Raw genomic sequence first — 21247 nt, forward strand, 5'->3', positions numbered from 1 at the left:
GCGGCGGCGGCCGCGGCGCGGCCGGTGCGGGCCGGGGGTGGGGGCGAGGGCCGGCGCCCCCCCCCGCGCGCCCCCAGCGCCCCCGCCCCCCCGGCCTGAGCGGGGCGGGCGGAGGAGGGAGCGGTGGCGGCGGCGGCGGCGGCATTGTGCGCGCACCAGCAGCCCGGCCCGGGAGGAGCAGGACGCGCCGGGGCCGCCTCCTCCCGCACGGACCCATGAACCAGCCGGGCGGCGCGGCGGCTCCGCAGGTACGACTGGGGGCCGGGGGCAAGCACCGCGCGGGGGACCCCGGGGGGCCGGGGCCCGGGGCGCTGCGCCACTTCATTGCAAGATTTGCAAAATGCAAAGTGCCTGGGCACGTTTGCGGGCTTTTTGTGGGCGCTAACGGGAGGGTCGGGGTCCGGAGAGCACCCCCCCGGGCGCTGCGGGGTGTGAGGAGAGTGGGGGTGACGAGGGGGTATTTTGGGGCCCCCACCCAGCGCCCCCTCCGGCCCCGGGCTCGGACCGGAGCCCAGAAAACAAAGCGGCGAGAGAACAGAGCAGCCATTTCAGTTTGGACAATTCACATTTTGCAAAAATGCAACCCCTTCCAGCTCTGCCCCCTCCCCCCCAAATTTGCAATTTTCCCCTGACCCTCTCTGCACTTGGGGTCCCCGATGACCCCCCGGGAGGTCTCTTCCCCCAGGCCCCCCATTTTTACAACAATGTTTTTTTTTTTAGGCCATATTTCCCTTTCTCAATTTTTTTTTTCTAATTTTTCTTCAAACGGTAGTTTTTTCCCATTAAAACGACGCCACCTAGAGGATACTATTTTGTAAATAAAAAAAGAAATTAAAATTGAAAAGAAATATTTTTTATTTCTTATTTTTTCAAAAGTTTGCACTACCAGGCAGTGGAGGGGTAAGAGATTCTTTTTTTTTCTCTTTTCGGGTGAAAATTTTCACTTTGATCTTTCCAGAAGCGTGGAGACAATTTTTATTTCTGAAGCCAAATCCAGATAATATGTAAATGAAAATTAAGCTGGAATTTGAATGAATTCAGTTCTTGGAGGGGAGAAAGCAAAACACCTCCTAAAAGCAAAGTCAATTTGGCTACTCATCTCATTTAGATTTGAGAAAAAAACTAATTGGAATAAAGAAAAGAGGGAAATTGTTGAGTTTAGGGAAAACTGAGAATTGGCTTTATGAAGCAATTAGAAATTGTACTTCATTGTAATTTGGAACTTGTTTAGCTCAGCGGGCAAAAAAAGACTAATTTCTCTATTTGACAATATTTAAAGTTTTTTCTATTTCCACGAAGGAAGGATTTAAAAGAGAAAATAGACCCTAAAATGTTGGCTTTGGACACACCCAAAAATTGTAGTTTTTTTTTTTTTTTTTTTTTAATTTTGCATTTATATTTTACTGCATTTAAATCTTAAGATTCTAAAGAAAACAGAAACTGGAAAAGTTACAGTGAAATCCTTTCCTTTTTCTGTATTTGTTGGGTTTTGTGTGTGTGTGTTTTTTTTTGTTTGTTTTGTTTTGATGGAATAATTAAGACTGTTTTCTGATTTTGTTTCCTGAAAGGTCTAGGCATTTCTTTTTTGTTGTTGTTTTATCCAGAAAATGTCAGGAACCTTTTTTGAGCAATAATCAGGGGAAAAATGTAAATTCATACATTATACAAATTGAGTAGCCCACAGATTTGTAGGAGAGACCGCCATTAAAATAAGATATGCATAATTAACATTATTATGAAAAAACTAACAGTGGATTCACAGAAGCTCATTTTTTATGACATGCAACTGAATCAATTGATGAAGACAAGGATTGAATAATCCTTCGTAAGGAAGAAAATTTTTCCTTTTCTGTCTTGTTCACTCTTCCAATTTGAAAAATTTATTACTTAAAAAAATTTAGATTGGTTTCAGGCCTCTTTGATTGTGATGTGAGGTTGGGAGTTTATCAATATTTGTTATTTTTCAAAAACCTGGTTACTTTCAGAGGGGGGAAAATTCATTAGCCTTGATCATTTTGGGGGGTTTTTGACCAAAAAAAAAAAAAAAAGAAAAAAAAGCAGAAATTTTACTGACTTAACAAGAAAAAGATAAAAGAGGGATGGGCAGAAAGGAGATGAAAATTCTGATTCTTATGTTCCTTGGTAGAACACTTACTTTGCTGAAGAAATGTGGTAAAACACCAACTCAGCTGATTTTAGCAGCAAAAAATATAAAGGAAAAAAAAATCAAAATACAAACAAAAGCCAAACCCAAAGGTTTGCCTTTGGTATATGAAAGCATATGTGCAAACAATATTTCATGTGGAGGTTTTGGCCTTAAAATGAATCAAATGAAGGTGAAACAAGAACAACAAAAAATTTCAGAAGGCAAATAAATATTGACTGAATTGAAATTTGACAGATGAAAATTAAGTACCCACCCAAAGATGAAGGGTTTTGTGACCAATTAGTATCTGATTGAACTTGCTGGGGATTTTGAGCCTACCCCTCCAAAAGTTATAATTTTTCTGTCCAAAAGGAGCATATCATTAGCACTTGCAGGGCGGGATCTTGGGGGGACCTTGGATTGGAAACTGATGGTGGGTCACCTGGTGCAAGAACAGGATACCTTTTGCCACTTTTGCCAGCCACTAGCTGGTCTTGGAAGAGCTGGTGGCCCCAGTCCATAGATTCCCAGCCCTGTTTTGTGGAAATTTGGATGTTTAGGTGGAATAAGTCAAATATATTAATTATCTCTGTGAAGTATATTTGACAATAGCAGAGGCTTGACATTTCCCATCATCGCCATTGCATTTGGGAGATTTTATTTTTTTAGTAACAAAATCCTTCAGGGCTGACTGGTCACATTCTGACATATTTGGAATGAGCTTTTTTTTTTTTTTTTTAAGTAGCATAATTAAAAAAATTTTTTTCTGTTGAATTATTTAGGCCGATGACTAGGACGGTCAAGGAATTTATAATTTCCAAGGGGCTCTGGAGGCCTCCTGAGGCAGAAGGCCTGAGTTTAGCAGTGATGAAGGAGAGAAGGGCTGGGGAGGGGTGGAGGGGGTGGGTAGGGGCATCTGAGAAAAAGTCAGGGTTGTAGATAACAGGTTATTTCTGGTGCAAGGAATAAAAATATTGCAGCACGTTCCTTTGTGTGGCCTGGATCTCCTGACACACAATTCAGATTCCTTCATTCCATTCTGCTGAAATTTTGTTCTGTTGTCTGTGGTTAGAAGTTGAAAATCATTTCTGGTTTTGTAAACCTGTTTTTTTATTTCTTTTCTTTTTTAAAAATTGGTTATTCTAATCATGTTTGTTGTAAGGAAGTAGAGGTGCATGATGGTTCTATTGGGGGCGGGGCCAGTTTTCTTTTGTTTCTATTGGTGTCTATCTCTGGATTGAGTTCTGACCTTGGCCTTGGCTTTCTCACCTCCTATTTTAGGTGGACGGGTGACCAGAAATGGATATCTGAGCTGATTTTTATTAGCTTTTGTCTGTTACCACATTCTCTTAGAATATTGGGCAAAATATCTGGCAAATTGGACTTGAGGGGTGGTAATTTGATGATGGGCTAAGTTATTTTGGTGAAAGATCATTTATACCCAGTTTCACAGTGGAGACTCTTATTACTAATGTTTTGCTTTTCTGCCTAAGGAGGCTTTTTAAAAAAATTTTTTTCTAATAAGGTTTGAAATTTCAAGGGCCTGCTTTATAGCTTGACTTTGGACCAAGCTAGGAAAAGAGGTTTACTTATACTTTCAGCCGCGCACAGAGGTGAACTTGAACAAGGGTTCTTGCTTTTGCAGAAGGAAAGCAACAAAGATGGCTGGTCAGTGTAAGGCTGACCTCTCCCTCGTCCTAGAAAATAAACAGCCAGTGGCTTGTTTCACTTGAGAAATTGAGTTTTAAAACTCCTCCAGTGTCAGATACAATATTTTTCTCACTTTTGACTCAGCTCTTGGCATGCTGCTTCCTCTGACCTCAGAATCCTTACGTCTTCTCCTTGGTGGGTGATAAGAACTTCCTTGCCATATTTCACTGGATGTATATAAGCTGACTTTTCATGGTCATGAGGAATTTTGAATTTTTTCCATGTTCTTGTGATGTTTTGTGTTAGTTGTGCCTTCTTTCTGGTGATGTAAAATGAAGTGACTTCTTTTTTCAGAAGCCCTAGGCCCCCCGACCCAAGGTCTCGCTGTATGATCTTGGGCAAATCACTTTTTCCTTCAAAGCCTCAATTTTTGCATTTATAAAATGAACACTTTGGATCAGATCAAGGACAACAATAAATAGGTTTCATCTCTGAATGTAACTCCAAGGAATTGGTTATGGCTGCCTGGATCACTGTGTTTAGAAGGATTCTGAGGCCATATCCCAACTCCTATATGCTGGAGAGGGGGCCACAGTGGCCAAACAGCAGTGCAAATCAGAGTGGAGAGTGCACCTCTTAATTACCGTAATTCCTGGGCTAGACCTTGAATCATGGGCCATTAGTGGGTTGTGAAATCAATTTAGTGAATCACAATCAGAATTTTTTAAAAACAAGAATAGACTAGAATACAGGGGAAGAAAAATAGCAGAGGCATAGCACAGGGTACAGGTAAGTATCCTCTCCTGAAACTGTTGTTTGTATTTGTGGATGTCTGTGTGTGATGTGAAATATATTTCCTCCTGTGGGTCACGGTTGAAAGAGTTTGAAAGGTACTGGACTAGATGAGCTGCCATGATATGCTGCAGGTATACTGCACTTTATTTTCTCGTTTATTATCTCAGCTAACTTTTAGGTGAACCCTATGGGTTAGGTGACCTGTGCCACATATTTTCAGCCCTGGTTGAGCCCACTTCAAGGGCCACCTATGAAGAAGGCTCAGCCGCATGGGCAGCCCAGGAACATACCCCAGCTTGTTGACCTTGGATAGCATGGAAGGGCAGATGCAAGGTTGAGGGCAACATCTTTGCAAGGTCTTCTTGCTGGAGAGGAGATCTAAAGTGTGTGGAGTCCTTGTCTTTTCTTCCCTACTTTTAGTTTAAATTGCTGGAGAAATTTTTCTGGAGTTAGAGAGTTTGTGTTTGTGCTATATTTAATTTAATCAGACTTAAAAACACAGTCTGTGTTTTTGTGTGTATGCGCTCCTTAAAAATCCCAGAATTTCTGTCTTAGTCTCCTCATCTTTTAAATACGTCAGGCCAGCGCTATCTAATAGAAATATAATTCAAGTCCCCAATGCGAGCCACATATGTAATTTTTAATTTTCTAGTAGTGTGTTAAAGAAAATAAAAGAAACAGGTGACACTGATTTTAACATATTTAACTCAGTATATCCACAATGCTATCCTTTCACCAAGCCATCCATATGAAAATTATTAAAGTGAAAAGTTACATTCTTTTGGGGGGGGTAGTAAGTCTTTGAAATCTAATGTATTTTAGCCCTGTAGTACATCTCAATTCTAACTAGCCACATGTCACCTGTTTGGTAGCCACATGTAGCTAGTGGCTATCATACTGGACAGCACAGGATTGGACCAGTGTTCCATCTTGTTGTCATCACTGGCTGGCCCCAGAAGGGTAGTGACATCGTTGAGACCTCTGGGTTTCGTTGGCGGGACTTCCTATCTAAGTCTCACCTGCTCTGAGGCATTTCAGCCTATAGTGACATGACAATGAGTTCCATCCATATAGCTCTCCAGGGCAGAGTGGCCCATGTTTCCCTTTTATTTGTCCCAAAGTAGTCTTCTGCCAGGGTTAGGCCACAGTGCTGTAGTTAAAAATGACAAATGATGGCTAGGAACTCCAGGATGATGTGTTGGAGCCTGTGTGCTGTTGAAGTCAAGGAGTGCAGGTCCAGGAGGCAGTTGTTGGAAGTGCATTTTAAATAAAATGTTGCCAGAGAGAAGCATGAAGATGCAGAAAAGCAGCAGGTGGCCAGGAGCAGGGCTGGGGGCTGAGGAGAGGTAGGAGATCAGAAGTAAAAGATGGCCTGGCAGTGAAATCCATTTCTGAGCTGAAAACCTGGCATCAGCAGGAAGCTCCCCAGGCCAGGCCTTAGATCAGATGCAAAGACATTTTCCGAATCCACCCCAATTGGCAAAATGGTAAGCTGGGTTTGAGGTCAGCCAGACCAGAGTTTGAAATTCAGCCTCATGGTGTGGTTAGCTTTGTGTGACTTCAGGAAAGTCACTCTGGTTTTGGAACCACAGCTTCTACATCTGGGAAAAGGGGGTTAATGATCCTAGCCTTGCAGGGGCGTTTTAGGGTTAAGTGAAGGGGTCACATGTGGAGACTCTCAGCTGGTCTGAGGGCCTGAGAAAGTGCTCAGGGCATGTGAGTTGATTCGACCCAGCGACAGGGGTTCTCCATTTGGGGAGATTGAGTCCCACTGACAACACTTGGGGTAGTTCTGGAAGCTTGGTGGCTCATCTTCAGCAGGCAAAGTGAGGCAACGAGTAAAAATGTACACTCTTGGCTGGTGGTTTGAAACAGACTGCCATGAGACTTTCTTGTGAAAGTGTTCTGGATGCTTTCATTCAGGGCTGCTCTAGCTCCTTGGAATGTTTCTGGATTTGTTTCTGAGCCTGTGGCAAGGCTTTAAAAGGGATACGTCTCAGTCACAGGTGAACCTGTGCGTCTTTGAGCTTCTGCTCATGCTGAGCTGCATGCCTCTGGTGCCCTTTCCCTCATTCATATCTGCTTCATGAGAAACGAGACACCACCTCGAGACCAGCTGCACTTCTGTAGAGCCCCCAACAAATTACCCCAGGCAGTTCCCCTCTCTCTGCCCCCATGGTACCTCCCAAACACTGTGGACCCACAGGTCAGAGGTGGTTGTTTGTATTACTGCTTCTCCGGCTAACTTGTAACTTCCTCGAGGGTAGAGATCACTGGTTATTCATTTTAGGGTCTGGCGCAGAGCAGCAGCTCCATAAATATTTGATGACTTCATTTGATTTTTAGAAATAGCTCCCATCAGTGAGCTTTGGGTCTAGTGAAGAGTGGATGACCAGTTTGGGTTTGGCCATTTGGTCAAAGCCAGTGTTTGATTAGGGAGCCCGAAGCACATTTTCTTATAGCTGGCTCTGAAGCCATGGCTCCCTTGGAATAAGTACTGCAGCGGGGTCCTTAGATTGGGAAATGCTCTTTTACGTGTCTTGGGGATTTTTTAAAAAGTTCATCTGATGACTTTCACCCCTGCCATCCTTACTCCTTTTGTATAAAGTGTTTCTTTAAAGTGGATGGGGGCACCAGATGCCGGATTTGCAGGTATAGTGCCCTGTATTTGTGCCCGGTCTTCTTAGACAGAGGTCCTGCAACTGAACACCAGGGCCAGTTTGCAGAATGTCTGGGCACATGGGCCCCTTCAACTTGAAGGAGCTAAATGTGTGAAGTGACGCTCAGCTAGACCCCATCTTTGGTTGAATTTTGGTTTGCAGATGTCAAAGATTCGAGGAAAATTTATGGGAGAAAACAGAATCCTCTGTCTCTTTGCTTAGTTTTTTTTTTAGCAAATTTTATAAAACACTGTCATTTTTGACACTTTATGGCCAATTTCAGCAAGCGAGCATAGAATCCTAAGTTAAGGTAGACCGTCTATCCGAAGTTAAGGTAGACCATCTGTTGCCAACGTTTCCATATTTCTGAAATGAGGATGTGCCTTACAATAGATTTGGTCTTCTAGTGAACTTTTTTTCCCTCTTGTTTTTTCTTCTCAAAAAGCTGTTACAAAATCGAAGGTGCATCTATCAGTTGAAAGCATTTTGGATTGAGTGGTGTTGTCCTAGGGGAGGACGATGGGGGCCCCATGCTCTGTTTACCTCACTTTTCTCTGGGCTGGCCCCCTCACCCTGTACAGTGAAGGCAGGACTTCACCTTGGGAAGAAACATCTGGAACTCTGACTTAGCACTACTTCCCTGCCATGTCTTTGTGGAGGTTTTATAATTTTTCTGTGGCCTCTCCTCTAAAAGGGGCAAATAGCCCGTGGGAGGGAGGCAAAGCCCTATAAATGGAAGGTCTCTTCTGCACAGCCACATGCACGAGCTGGCCTGACAACAGCGGAACACTAGTTTGACATTTCCAAGGCTAGAACGAGCAGAGTGTAGTTGGAGAGCCAAGGCATGGCTCCCCTCTCTGCTCTACCAGTTAACCATTTTGTGGTGTTTGCCAAAGTGCTTTATTTCCCTGCACCTTATTTTCCTTATCTGTAAAGGTGAGATGATGATATATTGATGATGATGTACAGGGTTCTTGTAAAAGTCATGAGGGTTGTAAGAAAAAAGTTTTGTAAAGGGCAAAGTTCTTTTCACTTGCGGCGTGTTATTTGTGCATCATCTAGATGGTGAATAAGTAACATACATGCTGCCATTCCTCATCCTCCAGCCTGTGGCAGACATCACTAATTGATCATGGCAGTCCTTTCTGTTGAGTCTGTCTAGTGGCCTCAGAGTCACTAGTATTATATAATGCCACCCATCAGTTGGGCTTAGCTTGGGACAGGAAGCCAGTTTGTCCTTCCTGACACACACACACACACACACACACACACACACACAGAGAGAGAGAGAGAGAGAGAGAGAGAGAGAGAGAGAAACTGAGGCCTTGGGAAGAAGGTGGAGTGACTTGGCCTAGGACCTCAGTGAACATGGAGAAGAGGGACTAACAGCCTCAGATTTCTTAATTCCTCAACCAGTGCTTTTTCTGCCCTGTGCTTATACACTGTATCAGAAGGAATTAAAATTAATTTGGTCTTGAGAAATAGCGAGAGAATCCTGACTCCTCCCTGCCTTGTTATAATTAGATACCCTTGGGGTTGCCATCAAAGCAGGGCTGGATGACCTGCTTCTCTGCCTGATCCTGGAGTGATCAGGTTTCAAAGGGGAGACGCCTGTGGCTGGGCGGCTGGATTGGATGGTGTCTCTCAGCAGTGTAAGTGATGTGGCAGCGAGGCAAGGCAGGCCCTGGGGTTCCTGGATGATGACCTGGGTTTGGAACAGGTTTGCTGCTTACACACTTGTAAGTCAGCAGACAAGTTTCTTAGTCCTTCTGTATCTTGATTTCTGCATCTGAGAGATGGGCTGGTAATGATTCTTCACAGGAATGACATTAGATGACGTGTTTGAAAATGCCTTGTAAACTCTGACATACGTGTTACTTTTTAAATATACATTACTTTTTATAACACATACCAATTATTAATGCTGTGCTGGGTAAGTTTCGTAAATCAAGCCACCGACTAAGGCCCACAAGATGAGTGGGTCTCTTATCTTGTATGTTATTTTATCTTTTTGCCAGCCTAGGGTTCAAAAAGTTTGGAATTTGTGGGCCTTTCACAGATTCTTTCCTGTTTGCGTCCTTCCCCAGCCTCATCCTGTTTCAATCATGTATGTGGCCTGCCTCGCCCTGGAAGACCCTGAGGTCTGGGACCCTGACACAGCCTCTATTTGCTCACCTGTTAAGTGGGAGGACAGGCCATCCTTAAACCCCTCCAAGCTTCTTGCAAGCATTATATGAATTAATGGACTAGAAAGTGCTTCATGAACAGCAAAGAACTAGAGAAACATGTTGGTGACAACTGCTTTCTTTTCTTAAAAAGGAAAGGAGGGGCCGGGTGCGGTGGCTCACGCCTGTAATCCCAGCACTTTGTGGGGCCGAAGCGGGTGGATCACGAGGTCAAGAGATCGAGACCATCCTGGTCAACCTTGTGAAACCCCGTCTCTACTAAAACTACAAAAAATCAGCTGGGCATGGTGGCGCGTGCCTGTAATCCCAGCTACTCAGGAGGCTGAGGCAGGAGAATTGCCTGAACCCAGGAGGCGGAGGTTGTGGTGAGCCGAGATCACGGCATTGCACTCCAGCCTGGGTAACAAGAGCGAACTCTGTCTCAAAAAAAAAAAAAAAGGAAAGGAGGGAGGCTGAGGTGAGGATGGTATTGAGTCGACAAAAAAATGATATAAATATTTTGGCTGACAAAGCAGAATGAGGCTTTATATATAAGCTAAAGAGAATAAATGGAGTCAGGTGATGCTTGTCTCTCATTCTGCTATGGAAAACACAGGGAAAACCATTGCTTTCTAGTGAAGTGAGCCCTGTGTCAGGGGTCGATCTTTGATTACCAGAGGTTAGCCCCGTTCCTCGGTGAGGACCCAGGGAAGAATGAAACCTGCTATCTCCCCCAGGGGTGGAAATGGCTCCTGCAAAGCAGAGGAGGCCTGAATATCTCTTGGCAAGCCCCTGGCTTGCAATTTGCTGGTAGCACTCAAAGTCAGAAGCTCTTTTGGCTTGCTTAATGGATGTATTACTGTCCAAGACAGTATATCTGAGGAGCCAGCCATTCTTACCTCTCAGCTTTGAGCGTGTGCCATACAAATTCCTGCCTGTCCCAACATTTTTATGGAAAACTGGGGAACTAAGAGTGGGAATTTTTGTCAGGTGAAAGATGGCAGAGAATTTGTGTTTTGTTTTATTTTGGACTCAAGAGCTTTTGCAAGCCGAGAAGATGTAGTTGGGCAGCTTACAATACCCAAAAAGAATAGACGAAGACATTTTTGGATGTTGGGGAATTTTTTTTTTTCTTAATTTCATCAACTGGGAAAAATAACTATAAAAATTTAATTGTATTTATGTGGGTGTTTCTTATAATGTATGCTAGAAAAGCAGAAAGTGAAACTGATCTGAAATAAAACTGAAACTAGTCTGAAATGAGGCTTCAGGGAAGAGATACTTCCTTGGGGTGCTACTAGCCTTAGTTGGAATTTGTTGTGAGGCTGGCTTTTATCAGAGGAGTCTAGAGCTATAAGGGTCGCAGATAGCATCCAAGCCTGTGCCATCCAGTATGTGTTGGTATCCACTAGCTGCACATAGCTATGAGTAGTTGAAATGTGGCTAGTCAATTCATACAAGATTTCAAAGACTTAATAGAAAAAAAAAGACCATAAAAGATATCAGGAGTAATTTTAAAATACTGACTACAGGTTGAAATGATATTTTAAATATTAGATTAAATAAGATATATTATTAATGCTAATTTCACTGGTTTCTCTTTATTTTCTACTTTTTTTTTCTTTTAAAAACAATGTGGCTACTAGGAAATTTGAAATTTGCTCTGTGGCTGGTATTATATTTCTATTGGACAGTGCTGATCTAAGCCAACCTGCTCCTTTTATAGTAAAGGAAGTGGAACCCCAGAGGGGGCAAGTGGCTTGCTCAGGGTCACACAACATCATTATCAGATACCTGGACAGACTGCAGGACTCAGAGGCTGGCATGGATGATGATGTAGTGGTGTAGGCGTTAGTATAAGTAGGTGGTCAAAATGGAGGAGGTAATGGGAATTTCTAAGACAGATAGAGATTAGTAATTCAGGGAAAAAATTATATTGTTTCCCACTTTGCTTTTCCCACCCTTAGACGCTAGTTGAACACTTTGAAAGAAAGCAAATCCAACAAGATGAGCAAAAATAAATCTAAAGGATAGCCCAACAGTTTCTTTGCCTACCAAAAAATTCCAAAGTCTGTTTCGTTTTTGAGTTTGAACTGGGGTCTTTTTGGATCAGGGTGCAGTTCTGAGTTACTTTGGGTATAGAGAAACAGGTCACATTTTGGGTCCTATGGGGACTGGAAGCCATTCTTTTGCTAAGTTATGTCTGTTTCCTGTAGTGATTTGGGAAGGAAGCCTGCTAGAAGATCGAGGGCATCCTTTTATACTGGGCAGAGCTGGCAGGGTGGGAGGTCATCTCCTTTGACTTCCAGCCTGGATCAGAGACCTGGAGGTGGGTGAGTGGCCCAAGTCAGGAGCAACAGTCTCTATTTTTCCAGCTCAGTACTCCTGCTTTTCATGTTTTGCAAGGAGTTTGAGCCATGTGTTGGAAATTCAACCTTAGAAAATTTTATTTCTTTTAATTAGGAACTTTTCAAGGACTGAAGTTTAGCATTCTTATTTATCTCACATTATTTTTGCACAGTGGAATTTATCTGCCTTGAAATATAATCATCGCACATTTACGGAGTGCATGTTATATGACAGGCCTTGGTCTAAGCATTTAATATCTATTATCTCATTTAAAACAGTCACCTTGTAAAGTAGGGATTTTTTTTTTTTAATATGAGAGAGTGTAAATTCAGAGGTGAAAGGAATTGCCCAAGGCTACACAGCTGGTGAGCGGCAGTTGGATTCAAATTTAGGTGGTCACCGTATTCTAAGCTCACAAGAGCCCTTTGAGGTGTAGTATCTTACCATTCCCATTGTACAGCTGAGGAAGGTACAACTACTGGTTCAGGATATGGAGTTGGTGGTTGGGCTGGGACTTTAGACACGGCTACCCATTTGTCTGCGGTGGGTTGTTTGGAGCCATGGCGTCTGGGGAAGCTGCTCTCCCCATTCTGTGGGGCCTGGGTCTGAGACTCCCTGGCTTTCATTCCCCAGCTCCCCATGTGCCTCAGCGGACCAGCGGGTTGTGTGTTCCATGCTCACAAAGCCTTTAATACCACGTTTGAAAACAGTTGCAGAAGGTTTGCTGTAATTAATTACATTTGACATACTTGGAATCGGGGCCTCCCAGATTCAGAATGCAAATTTATGCCCAGACAGATGTAAGGTATGCTTGGAGCCAAGAGCTCTGGCATGTCCCAGCCAGGGCCTGCAGCGTCGCTTGCTGCCCTGATGGGACAGGAACAGGCAGTGAGAGGTGGAGTCAGGAATATTTGGAGTCCACAGGCTGCTGGAGGAGACATAGCCCTGGGCTGCAGGACAAGAACCATGGTCTCCAGTCTTGGGTACATTCTTTACCCTCTTTGGACCTCGATTTTCCCTACCATACAATAAGGGCTTGGACTAGGTTGTCTCAGAAAGCATGTGCTTTTAGTTTGGGCAGGAGGGCAGTTAATCAGAGAATCTGAGCTTGGAGGGCAACTGGAAGTATAAACAGCCAAGGTGAGAGAGGCTTGAAATAGCCAGGTAAGCAGGAGGCTATTGAAACAGACAAGAGAGATGTACAAGGTAAGGTCCGATTTCAGGTGCAAGACGGTGCTGATTGCCAGGGTTCCACATGCAGCAATCCTCCAGTCAGCGCCATTCATCTTCCCACCCACAAACACTTACCTCACTGTCTGTGTTAGATACTTATTGCTGTGCAACAAGTCACCCCAAAAACTTAGTGGTTTAACACAACAACGATCATTTATTGTCTCTCATGGTTTCTGTGGCCTAGGAATTTGGCAGTGGCTCAGCTGGTCACTTCTGGCCCAGAGTCTTTCTCTGGTTGTGGTCATATGGTGTCTGGGGCAGAGTTGTCACAAAGGGTTCTCCATCCTCATATTTGGTGACTGGATTCTGAAGACTTGAACAGCTGAGCTCCTTAGGCCTGCCTGCCAGCCACATCTCTTTTTTTTTTTTTTTTTTCTGTCTATCTCTCTCCCTCCCTTTCCATATGTGTGGTCTCTCCAGCATAGAGACTTCATACATGTCCAGACTTCTTAAGTGGCATCTTGAGGCTGCAAGATGCATGTATCAAGATAGATAGCACTAAGCAACTGCAGCCTCACCTGTTATGACTTAGCCTCCAAAGTCATGCAGCATCACTTCACCACACTGTATTGACTGAGGCAGTTACAAAGGTGTGCGCCATTCAAAGGGTGGAACATCAACTCATCTGTTTATGGAGGCATGTTAACATCACATTGAGCATGTAAGATGGGATATATCTTGATGTGGCCACCTTTGGAAAACACGGGCCACCATACCATCAGTGTACCCATCAATTTGTCTGTCTGGCTATCCACACATCTCTCTCTACACCCACTCACCCATTCCATCTTTCCACCCTTCAGACATCTGTCCTTCTATGTGAATGTTAATGTGTCTACTCATTCAATCACCTAACACACTTTGAGGACCTATGTGCCAGGCATAGCTATGTGTTTTCAGTAATGAGCTCAAAGGGAGAATGAGACTAATGTTTGTTGAGAACATAGTCAATGTTAGTCCTTTTATCCTCAAAACAACTCCATGACAGAATTATCATCTTTATTTTACAGGGAAGAAACCAAGACACAAAGAAGCTAAATAACTTGGCCAAGGTCATTCAGCTAACTATTGTCAGGGCCAGGACTTGAACTCAGGACTTCCCGACTACACTGTCTCTGCATAGGATACGGGCCTGTATTTTGGTTTCTGAGTGTGAAATGTCTACCAAGAGTTAGTTCTCCACTTCTATTTTTTTTTCCCAAGTGAAAATAGCTTTTCCTTCCCTGACTATAAAAATAACATGTTCATTACAAAAACATTCAAGCAGTACAGAAAAATATGAAGATTATTCTTTTTAAAAAATCACCTGAAATGGTGAGATAACCACTGTTCCCATTTTGATGAGCATTATTCAAGTCATCTCTACATGTTTAAGTACATATGATTTTACACAAATGGGATTATATCCCATGCTGTTCTGAGGCCTGCTGTCTTTTTTTCTTTTTAAACTTATGTTGTTCATCATCAGCAAATGTAGGTAGATCTTCATTATTGATTTACTGACTACATTGCATTTCTACTGTATGTATGGCCCAAAATTCAGTGCATGATTGGATTTTGGTTATTTCTAATTTGTCATTGTTATAATCTACTCTATGAGAAACATCTTTTTCATACAGCTTCTCACTTGTGCGATCATCTCCGTAACATCACTGTTTGGAAAGCTGACTGCAGGGCCATGGTGGGCTTATGTTCTACATGTAGACAGAACTTGCCACATGTCTCCCAGCAAGGTGGTATCAGTTTACATTTCTATTAGGATATCGTGAGTGCCCATTTTACACATTCTGGCCATCACCTTGTGCTCATATTTTAAATCTTTGATGGCCTGATGGGCAAACTAATAAGGTTGAATATCTGTTGGTATATTTTTATTAACTATTTGCATTTCTTTTGTGAATTGCCTGTTCAACCTTTTTGCCCGTTTTTCTCTTGGGGTGTTTATCTTTTTTAAAAACATTTTTAAAGAGAAGCTCTTTGGATTTTAGAGATTGACTTTGTTATTTAGGTTCCAATTTTCTTCTAGACCTTTTTAAAAACTTAGTTAATGTTAGTGGAAGCGGTGGTTAAATGCAGTATTTACTTTTGAAAAATATTTATGTTTTTGTGTTTTGGATTCTGTCTTTGTGTGTGTGTATATGTGTGTGTCACATTTAAAAAGACTTCCTCGCATTAAGAATTTGTAGGGAAAAGACAACCTACAGAATGGCAGAAAACATTTGCAAATCATATGTATTTGGCAAGGCGTTAACTTCCAGAATATATATATATATAAAATCCTATAAATCAACAAAAACCAAATAACTCCATTTAAAAATGGGCAAAGAAGTTGAGTAGATATTTCTCCAAAGAAATATACTGATGGCCAATAAGCATATGAAGAAATTCCCAACATCATTCATCAGTTCAGAAACACAATGAGATATCACCTAATACCCATTAATGTGGCCATTATTAAAAAAAATGTTTTGGTGAAGATGTGGAGAAATTGGAACCCTTGTGTGCTGTTGGTGCAGCTGCTATGGAAAACAGTAGGATGTTTCCCCAGAATATTAAACCCAGAATTACCATATGATCCAGCAATCCCATTGCTGGGTGTATATCTAAAAATTCAAAACAAGTTCTCGAGATGTTTTTCCACCCATGTTTATTGCAGCATTATTTGCAATACCCAAAGGTGGAAGCAACCGAAATGTCCATCTACAGATGAATAAACAAAATATGATACATTCAACCTTTGTTTTTAAGGCTGAATAATATTCTATTATTAGCATTACTGGATGGCACATTTAAAAATGGTTAAGATGGTAAGAGAAAAAGTTAAACATTTACATAACCTAACAAATCAACAATATATGGAAGAATATCATTCAGCCTTAAAAACGGAGGAAATCCTCTCATTTTACAACATGGATGAAACTTGAGGACATTCTGCTTGGTGAAATAAGGCGATCACAAAAAGACACATATTGTGTGATTCCACTTATAAGAGAAATCGAAGTCAAACACAGAAGCAGAAAGTGAAATGGTAGTTGCCAGCAGCTGGTGCAAGGACAATGGGCAGTTGTTAAATGGGTGAGAGTTTCAGTTTTGTAAAATGAAAACATCGTAGAGATCTGTTGCACAACAATGTGAACATGGTTGTCCCTTAGTATCCGAGGGGGCTTGGTTCCAGGACCCACCCCCCAATATAAAAATCCGTGGATGCTCAAGTCCGTGACATAAAATGGTGTATTTGCATAGAACCTATGAACATCTTCCTCTATATTTCAGATCATCTCTAGATTATGTGTAGTACCTAATACAGTGTAAATGCTGTGTACATAGTCTATTTTTAGGGAATATGGCAAGGAAAAAGTCTGTACGTGTTCTGTACAGATGCAGCTGTTCATTTTTTTTTTTCTGAATATTTTTAATCCAAGGTTGGTTGAATCCATGGATGCAGAACCCATGAAGACAGATAGGCTGCCTGTATACTTAACACTGTTGGATTGTACATATCAAATGGTTAAGACGGTAAAGAAAAAAGTCAAACACTTCCATAACCTAACACATCAACAGTTTATCTTGTAGGAACATACACACAAACATTTATGTCTTTATACCATGTGATATGTGCATAAGTGGTCACAGTAGAATCGGGTTTATAAATAATATGAAATAACTGGAAACAAGCAGAAAAGCATTTACAGAAATTATAAATTTCTTGTATTTTTTATATAGGTTTTGTTATACTTCAATAGTTTATCTATTTGAAGTATATTTGGTGTAAAGGAAGGACATAGGGATCAGGCTTTATTTTTTCCCAAATGATGAGCCCCTTGCTATACCACCAATAATTGAATGATCCATCTTTTCCTGCCTGATTTGAAATGCTCTCTTTACCTTACATTACATTTCCATATACTTAGGTCTGTTTCTGGACTTTCTGTCATGTTCTCTTGGTGTACAGGTATCACACTGTTTTAATTTGATCACTTTAAAGTAAACGTTAACATTAGAATCATGTTTTAAGAGCAGACTTAGGAAACAGCATGTAAATTACTGCACTGCCTGCTGTGCTGACTAAGTTAGGCAGCTTTCTGGTGGACTCCTTCACTGGGCAGACTCTCCTTGTTAGCGAGACTGGCATCAATGCCATTTAGATAAGGAAACAGATTGAGTGAGGTTAAGAAGCTTGCTGTGGGAAGCAGCAGAGCAGAGGCTGGCCTGAGTAAGTCCAACCCCAAAGCCTATGGAGTTCCTTTCAAAACATGCTATGGATGTGCTGGTATCTTTCCTTAGGGACCATGTAAGTTATCTTATTGAATCAGATAGAATGTACAGTCATGGCTTTTCTGAAATGTTTCCCTGGCTGCAGTTAGGTGCATGCTAATATTTGTTTTATTAAGCTAATTTTTATTTTTTATTTATTTTTTATTTTTTCTAAAGAAACTTTTACAGAGTTGGCTCTGTAAGTTAATTTTTAAACAATCTAGTGATATAGAGAAATCAGAAAATAAAAAGATCTACCTAAATAAATTTCATCCCTCTTACATTTACCATTAAAATTTTGACACCTTTGCCTCTGGTTATTTTGTAAGCATATTTTTTATTATTTAAATCATAATGTATTAGAGTTTTGTTCCTGCCTTTTCCTTCCCTCATCTTCTCTGTTAAGCTGCTTTGTCTTCCTAATGACAAAGTCATTTTTCAAGACTATATAATGTTCACAGATGAGGATGAAAATAATTTATTTAACTCATACTCTGTTGTTGAACATTTAGGTTGGTTCTGATTTTTCACTTATAAAATTATGCTGTAATGAACATCTGTATATAAAAAATTTTGATATTTTAAAACCATCTCCTTTTGATATAGTCCCAATGAGAGATTATTGGGTCCAGGGTACATATTAGTTTAACACATTTCCATATTTCCACCTGCCCCTGTAGCTTTGTTCATTTGGAAAATAAATATAGCATCTTCTTTAAAAAGGCTTTACTGACATTATTATGAAAGGAGTTCATGTTCAATGAAGAAAACGTAGAGTATGTATGCAAAAAAAGAGCCATAATTCCTCAGTGCTCCAAGAGGTTTTTGTCAACTTCATATCTATCCTTGCATTATTTATTTATACAAATAGTAATTTTTCAGTAAATTTTTTTTTTTAGTAAATATTTTTTAATCTCATATTTTACTGGCTAGAGTTCTCTAATAACCAGTTTTTCTGCATTTATGCTGACAGTTTACGTTTGGATGATGATTCTTTGTCTTTCAAGATCCTAAACACATTTTCAATTTATCCATCCATCTGACTGACCATTGTGCCACCTATGGGCAGTGACCCTTAATAGGTGCCAGGGTGCTGAATCAGTATGGATTTTGTTCACAGCCTTCTGGACTGTGCTGCAGAAAGTTCAATGCTCTCAGACTGATTGCCAAGGGTGATGGAGGGAAAGATGAATCTTGGTAAAGGGAATCCAAGGCAACTTCTTGAGGAAAGTGGTATTTGATCTTAGCTTTCTATTTGTAATTGTAATTATATTGAATTTATAAAATGACTTGGGTAGAAAGGACAATATGTTTTTCTACCCAGTAACATGGTCTGTTTTTTATTCATTCATGCTCCTTTATATGACTCAAATTTTGTAGTTTTCCAAATAAGTTTTGAGCGCTTATTTTTAAGTTTATTTCTAGGTATTTGATATTTTTGACTGCAGTTGTAGTTGAGATCATTGCCCTCATTGTATATTTTGCCTAATTACTGTGAGCACATAGAAAAACTATTGATTTTTATGTGATTGTTATGTTAGTGGATAACTTATTGTATTACCTTCTTAGTTCCAGTAGTTTCTTGTGGTTTCTAGGTAGGCGATAATATCATATGCAAATAATATTCATTTTTTGCATGTCTTTTACAATATTGTCCTTTTTTTCTCTTATATTATGCATTGACTAGACCTCCTAGAACAATTTGAATAACCACATGGATAACAAGTATTCTTGTATTGTCATTTCTTTTTTTAGTGAGAAGGATTCTAGTGTTTTGTAATCAAGTATGATATTTTATTTCGGTTTCAGAAATAGATATTTTTTATCACTAAGTAAGCATCCTTCTGTGTTGTTAAGAGTTTTTTATTTTTAAAATTTGTCAAGATGGAGGTGAGTGATATGATAGAGGAGTGATTTTCAATTTTCTGTATTTGAATTTTTCTTTTGCAATAGGGTGTGAATCATTCCCCTCCCCCACTATAAAGCTATTTAGTAATAACAGGGGGAAAAAGGATGATGAATTTTTAACAAATGCCTTTTTATTATGTACCCAGATGGCCATATGGTTTTCTTCCTTTGATCTGCTGATGTGATGAATTATATTAATAAATTTTCTAATATTAAACTATCCTGGAAAGAACCCATTTTGTTCATGGTGTTTTTATTCTTTTAATGCATCCTGGGTCCAATTTGCAGTGTTTTGTGTCTATGTCCATTAGTGAGATTGCTCTGCAGTTTTATTTTTAGTGTGCTGTTTTTGTCATTTTTTACAGGGGCGGTTATGCTAGTATAGGGGTTATAAATTAGAAGGCTTTCCAGCATTTCCAGTGATCTGAAACATGGAGGATAAATACATTTCAGCTTATGTACTTACTGGTAGTGGTTGCTGAGATTGCTGTGTTGAGGAGGATTCTGAGGCCTTGTCATGTGTAAACAATTTAGTGTTTTGTAAGAGTATAGGAAATGAGGGTTTAAATGTGTATGCCAGATGTTTATTTGTAGTCCCTGCTTGGAATGATTTATATTGCACGGGAATTATCTATCTTTTCAGAGTTTAAAATAACTTGCCATTAGACTCTATCTTGTCAGGTTTTTGGAGATAATTATTTTCTACTGTAATCCTTTCTTCAATAACATTTTGGCTTTTGCTGTTTTCATGACAGTTTTGACCATTTATATTTTCTGAGGAATGTATTCATTTCATCAAGAACTTGAACTGTATTTGCATAGAACAGAATATGTTATTTTAAGAATGTGCTCTGTATATTCTATTTCCTAATCTGATTTTTTTGTAGTCGTATTATTTTTTTCTTTATTCCTTGGTTGAATGACGAGTATTCAGGGGGTATTTTGTTGATTTTTATTATTTTATTGTTTCCCCTTAAATTTTTTAAAGTTATTTGTCAATTCTAACTACTTCCGAGTTATTGTACTTTTATGTTCAGTAAACCCATCATTCTGCTTTCTTTAAATTTTTAAAAATTCTTGAGTGAAAGCTTAGCTCTCTATGTATTTTTCTGTTTAGTAATAAAAGTGCTTAATCAATGAGTTTTCCTCTGAGTATGCCTTTGGTCACATCTGTTAAGTGACCAAAGTCACTTGCTGTGAAGTGTCATTATTATTTTCTCCCCTAAATATTCTACAGTTGTAGCTTTAATGTTCTCTTTAGCCTAAAGATGATTTAAAAGTATAATTTAAATTTCTGTGTTATTCCTTTTTCAATGTGTTTATTTTTATTCATTTTTAGCTTATTCTGTTGTGAGAAAACGTTGCCAATAATGGTTTTTGCCTTTTGTAATTTGTGGAAATTTTTGGATTCCTTTTAAATATTAATTTATATAAATGTTTCATCTGCTTGTAAAAGAAATAATTTTTGTTTTTATGGTTTATTTTTTGCCCGTTTTCACATATAAGTCAATTTTATGTATCATTAATTTTATCAATTATATTTTTCAAATTCCCCATAGGGCCTTAGGTATATTGTTAAGTTTTTCTAATTATTTCAAGAAATTGAGAGCCTGTTAACGTCTTCTAATATTAAAATATTTCTTTTGATTTTACCATTTGCCTTATATATTTTACTTTATGTATTTTATTGCTAGGTCATTTAACAGAAATATACCTGCCTGCTACATTTTATTATGGGTTGTACCCTTAATCTGTAAAAATAGGCCCTCCTTGACCTGTTTTATGCTTTCTACTTTCAGTTCTGGATTTTCTAATTTTTATAGTTAATTTCCTGCTTTTACCTTTAATTCTAGTGATTTTTATAAAAGCACTTCCTGTTTTCTGTTGTTGGAATTTACCTTGTATAGTTTTACATATTTATTTTACTTTTGATTGTTCTGTGTACTTAAAAAATAGCTACTATGTATTTCTTTCGGATACATGTGGTTTTTTTTTTATATTTAAACACTCAGAGCCTTGAGATCTGTGTCTTTTAATATGGAACTTATCCCTGTTTACATTTATCCTAACTGATAATGTTTTGTTTC

The 21247-nt window shown here is 39.9% G+C and overlaps 1 protein-coding gene across 15 annotated transcripts in view; it reads left to right on the top strand.

The window, feature by feature from the left end:
- The first annotated feature begins 104 nt into the window (after positions 1-104).
- ZNF618 (zinc finger protein 618) overlaps positions 105-21247 on the top strand; it is a 179348-nt gene continuing 158205 nt past the window's right edge. For 12 of the 15 annotated variants that reach the window (XM_032240453.1, XM_032240457.1, XM_032240454.1 and 9 more), the window contains exon 1: positions 105-248. In XM_032240453.1, coding sequence (XP_032096344.1) covers positions 216-248 — 33 coding nt within the window. In that variant the 5' untranslated portion in view covers positions 105-215. The remainder of the gene's footprint in view (positions 249-21247) is intronic. The other 3 variants (XM_032240459.1, XM_032240461.1, XM_032240462.1) reach the window with 1 other exon arrangement.

Source organism: Sapajus apella, unplaced genomic scaffold (genome assembly GCF_009761245.1).
Source record: "Sapajus apella isolate SASKATOON/1434 unplaced genomic scaffold, GSC_monkey_1.0 scaffold46, whole genome shotgun sequence".
Classification (NCBI taxonomy): Eukaryota; Metazoa; Chordata; class Mammalia; order Primates; family Cebidae; genus Sapajus; species Sapajus apella.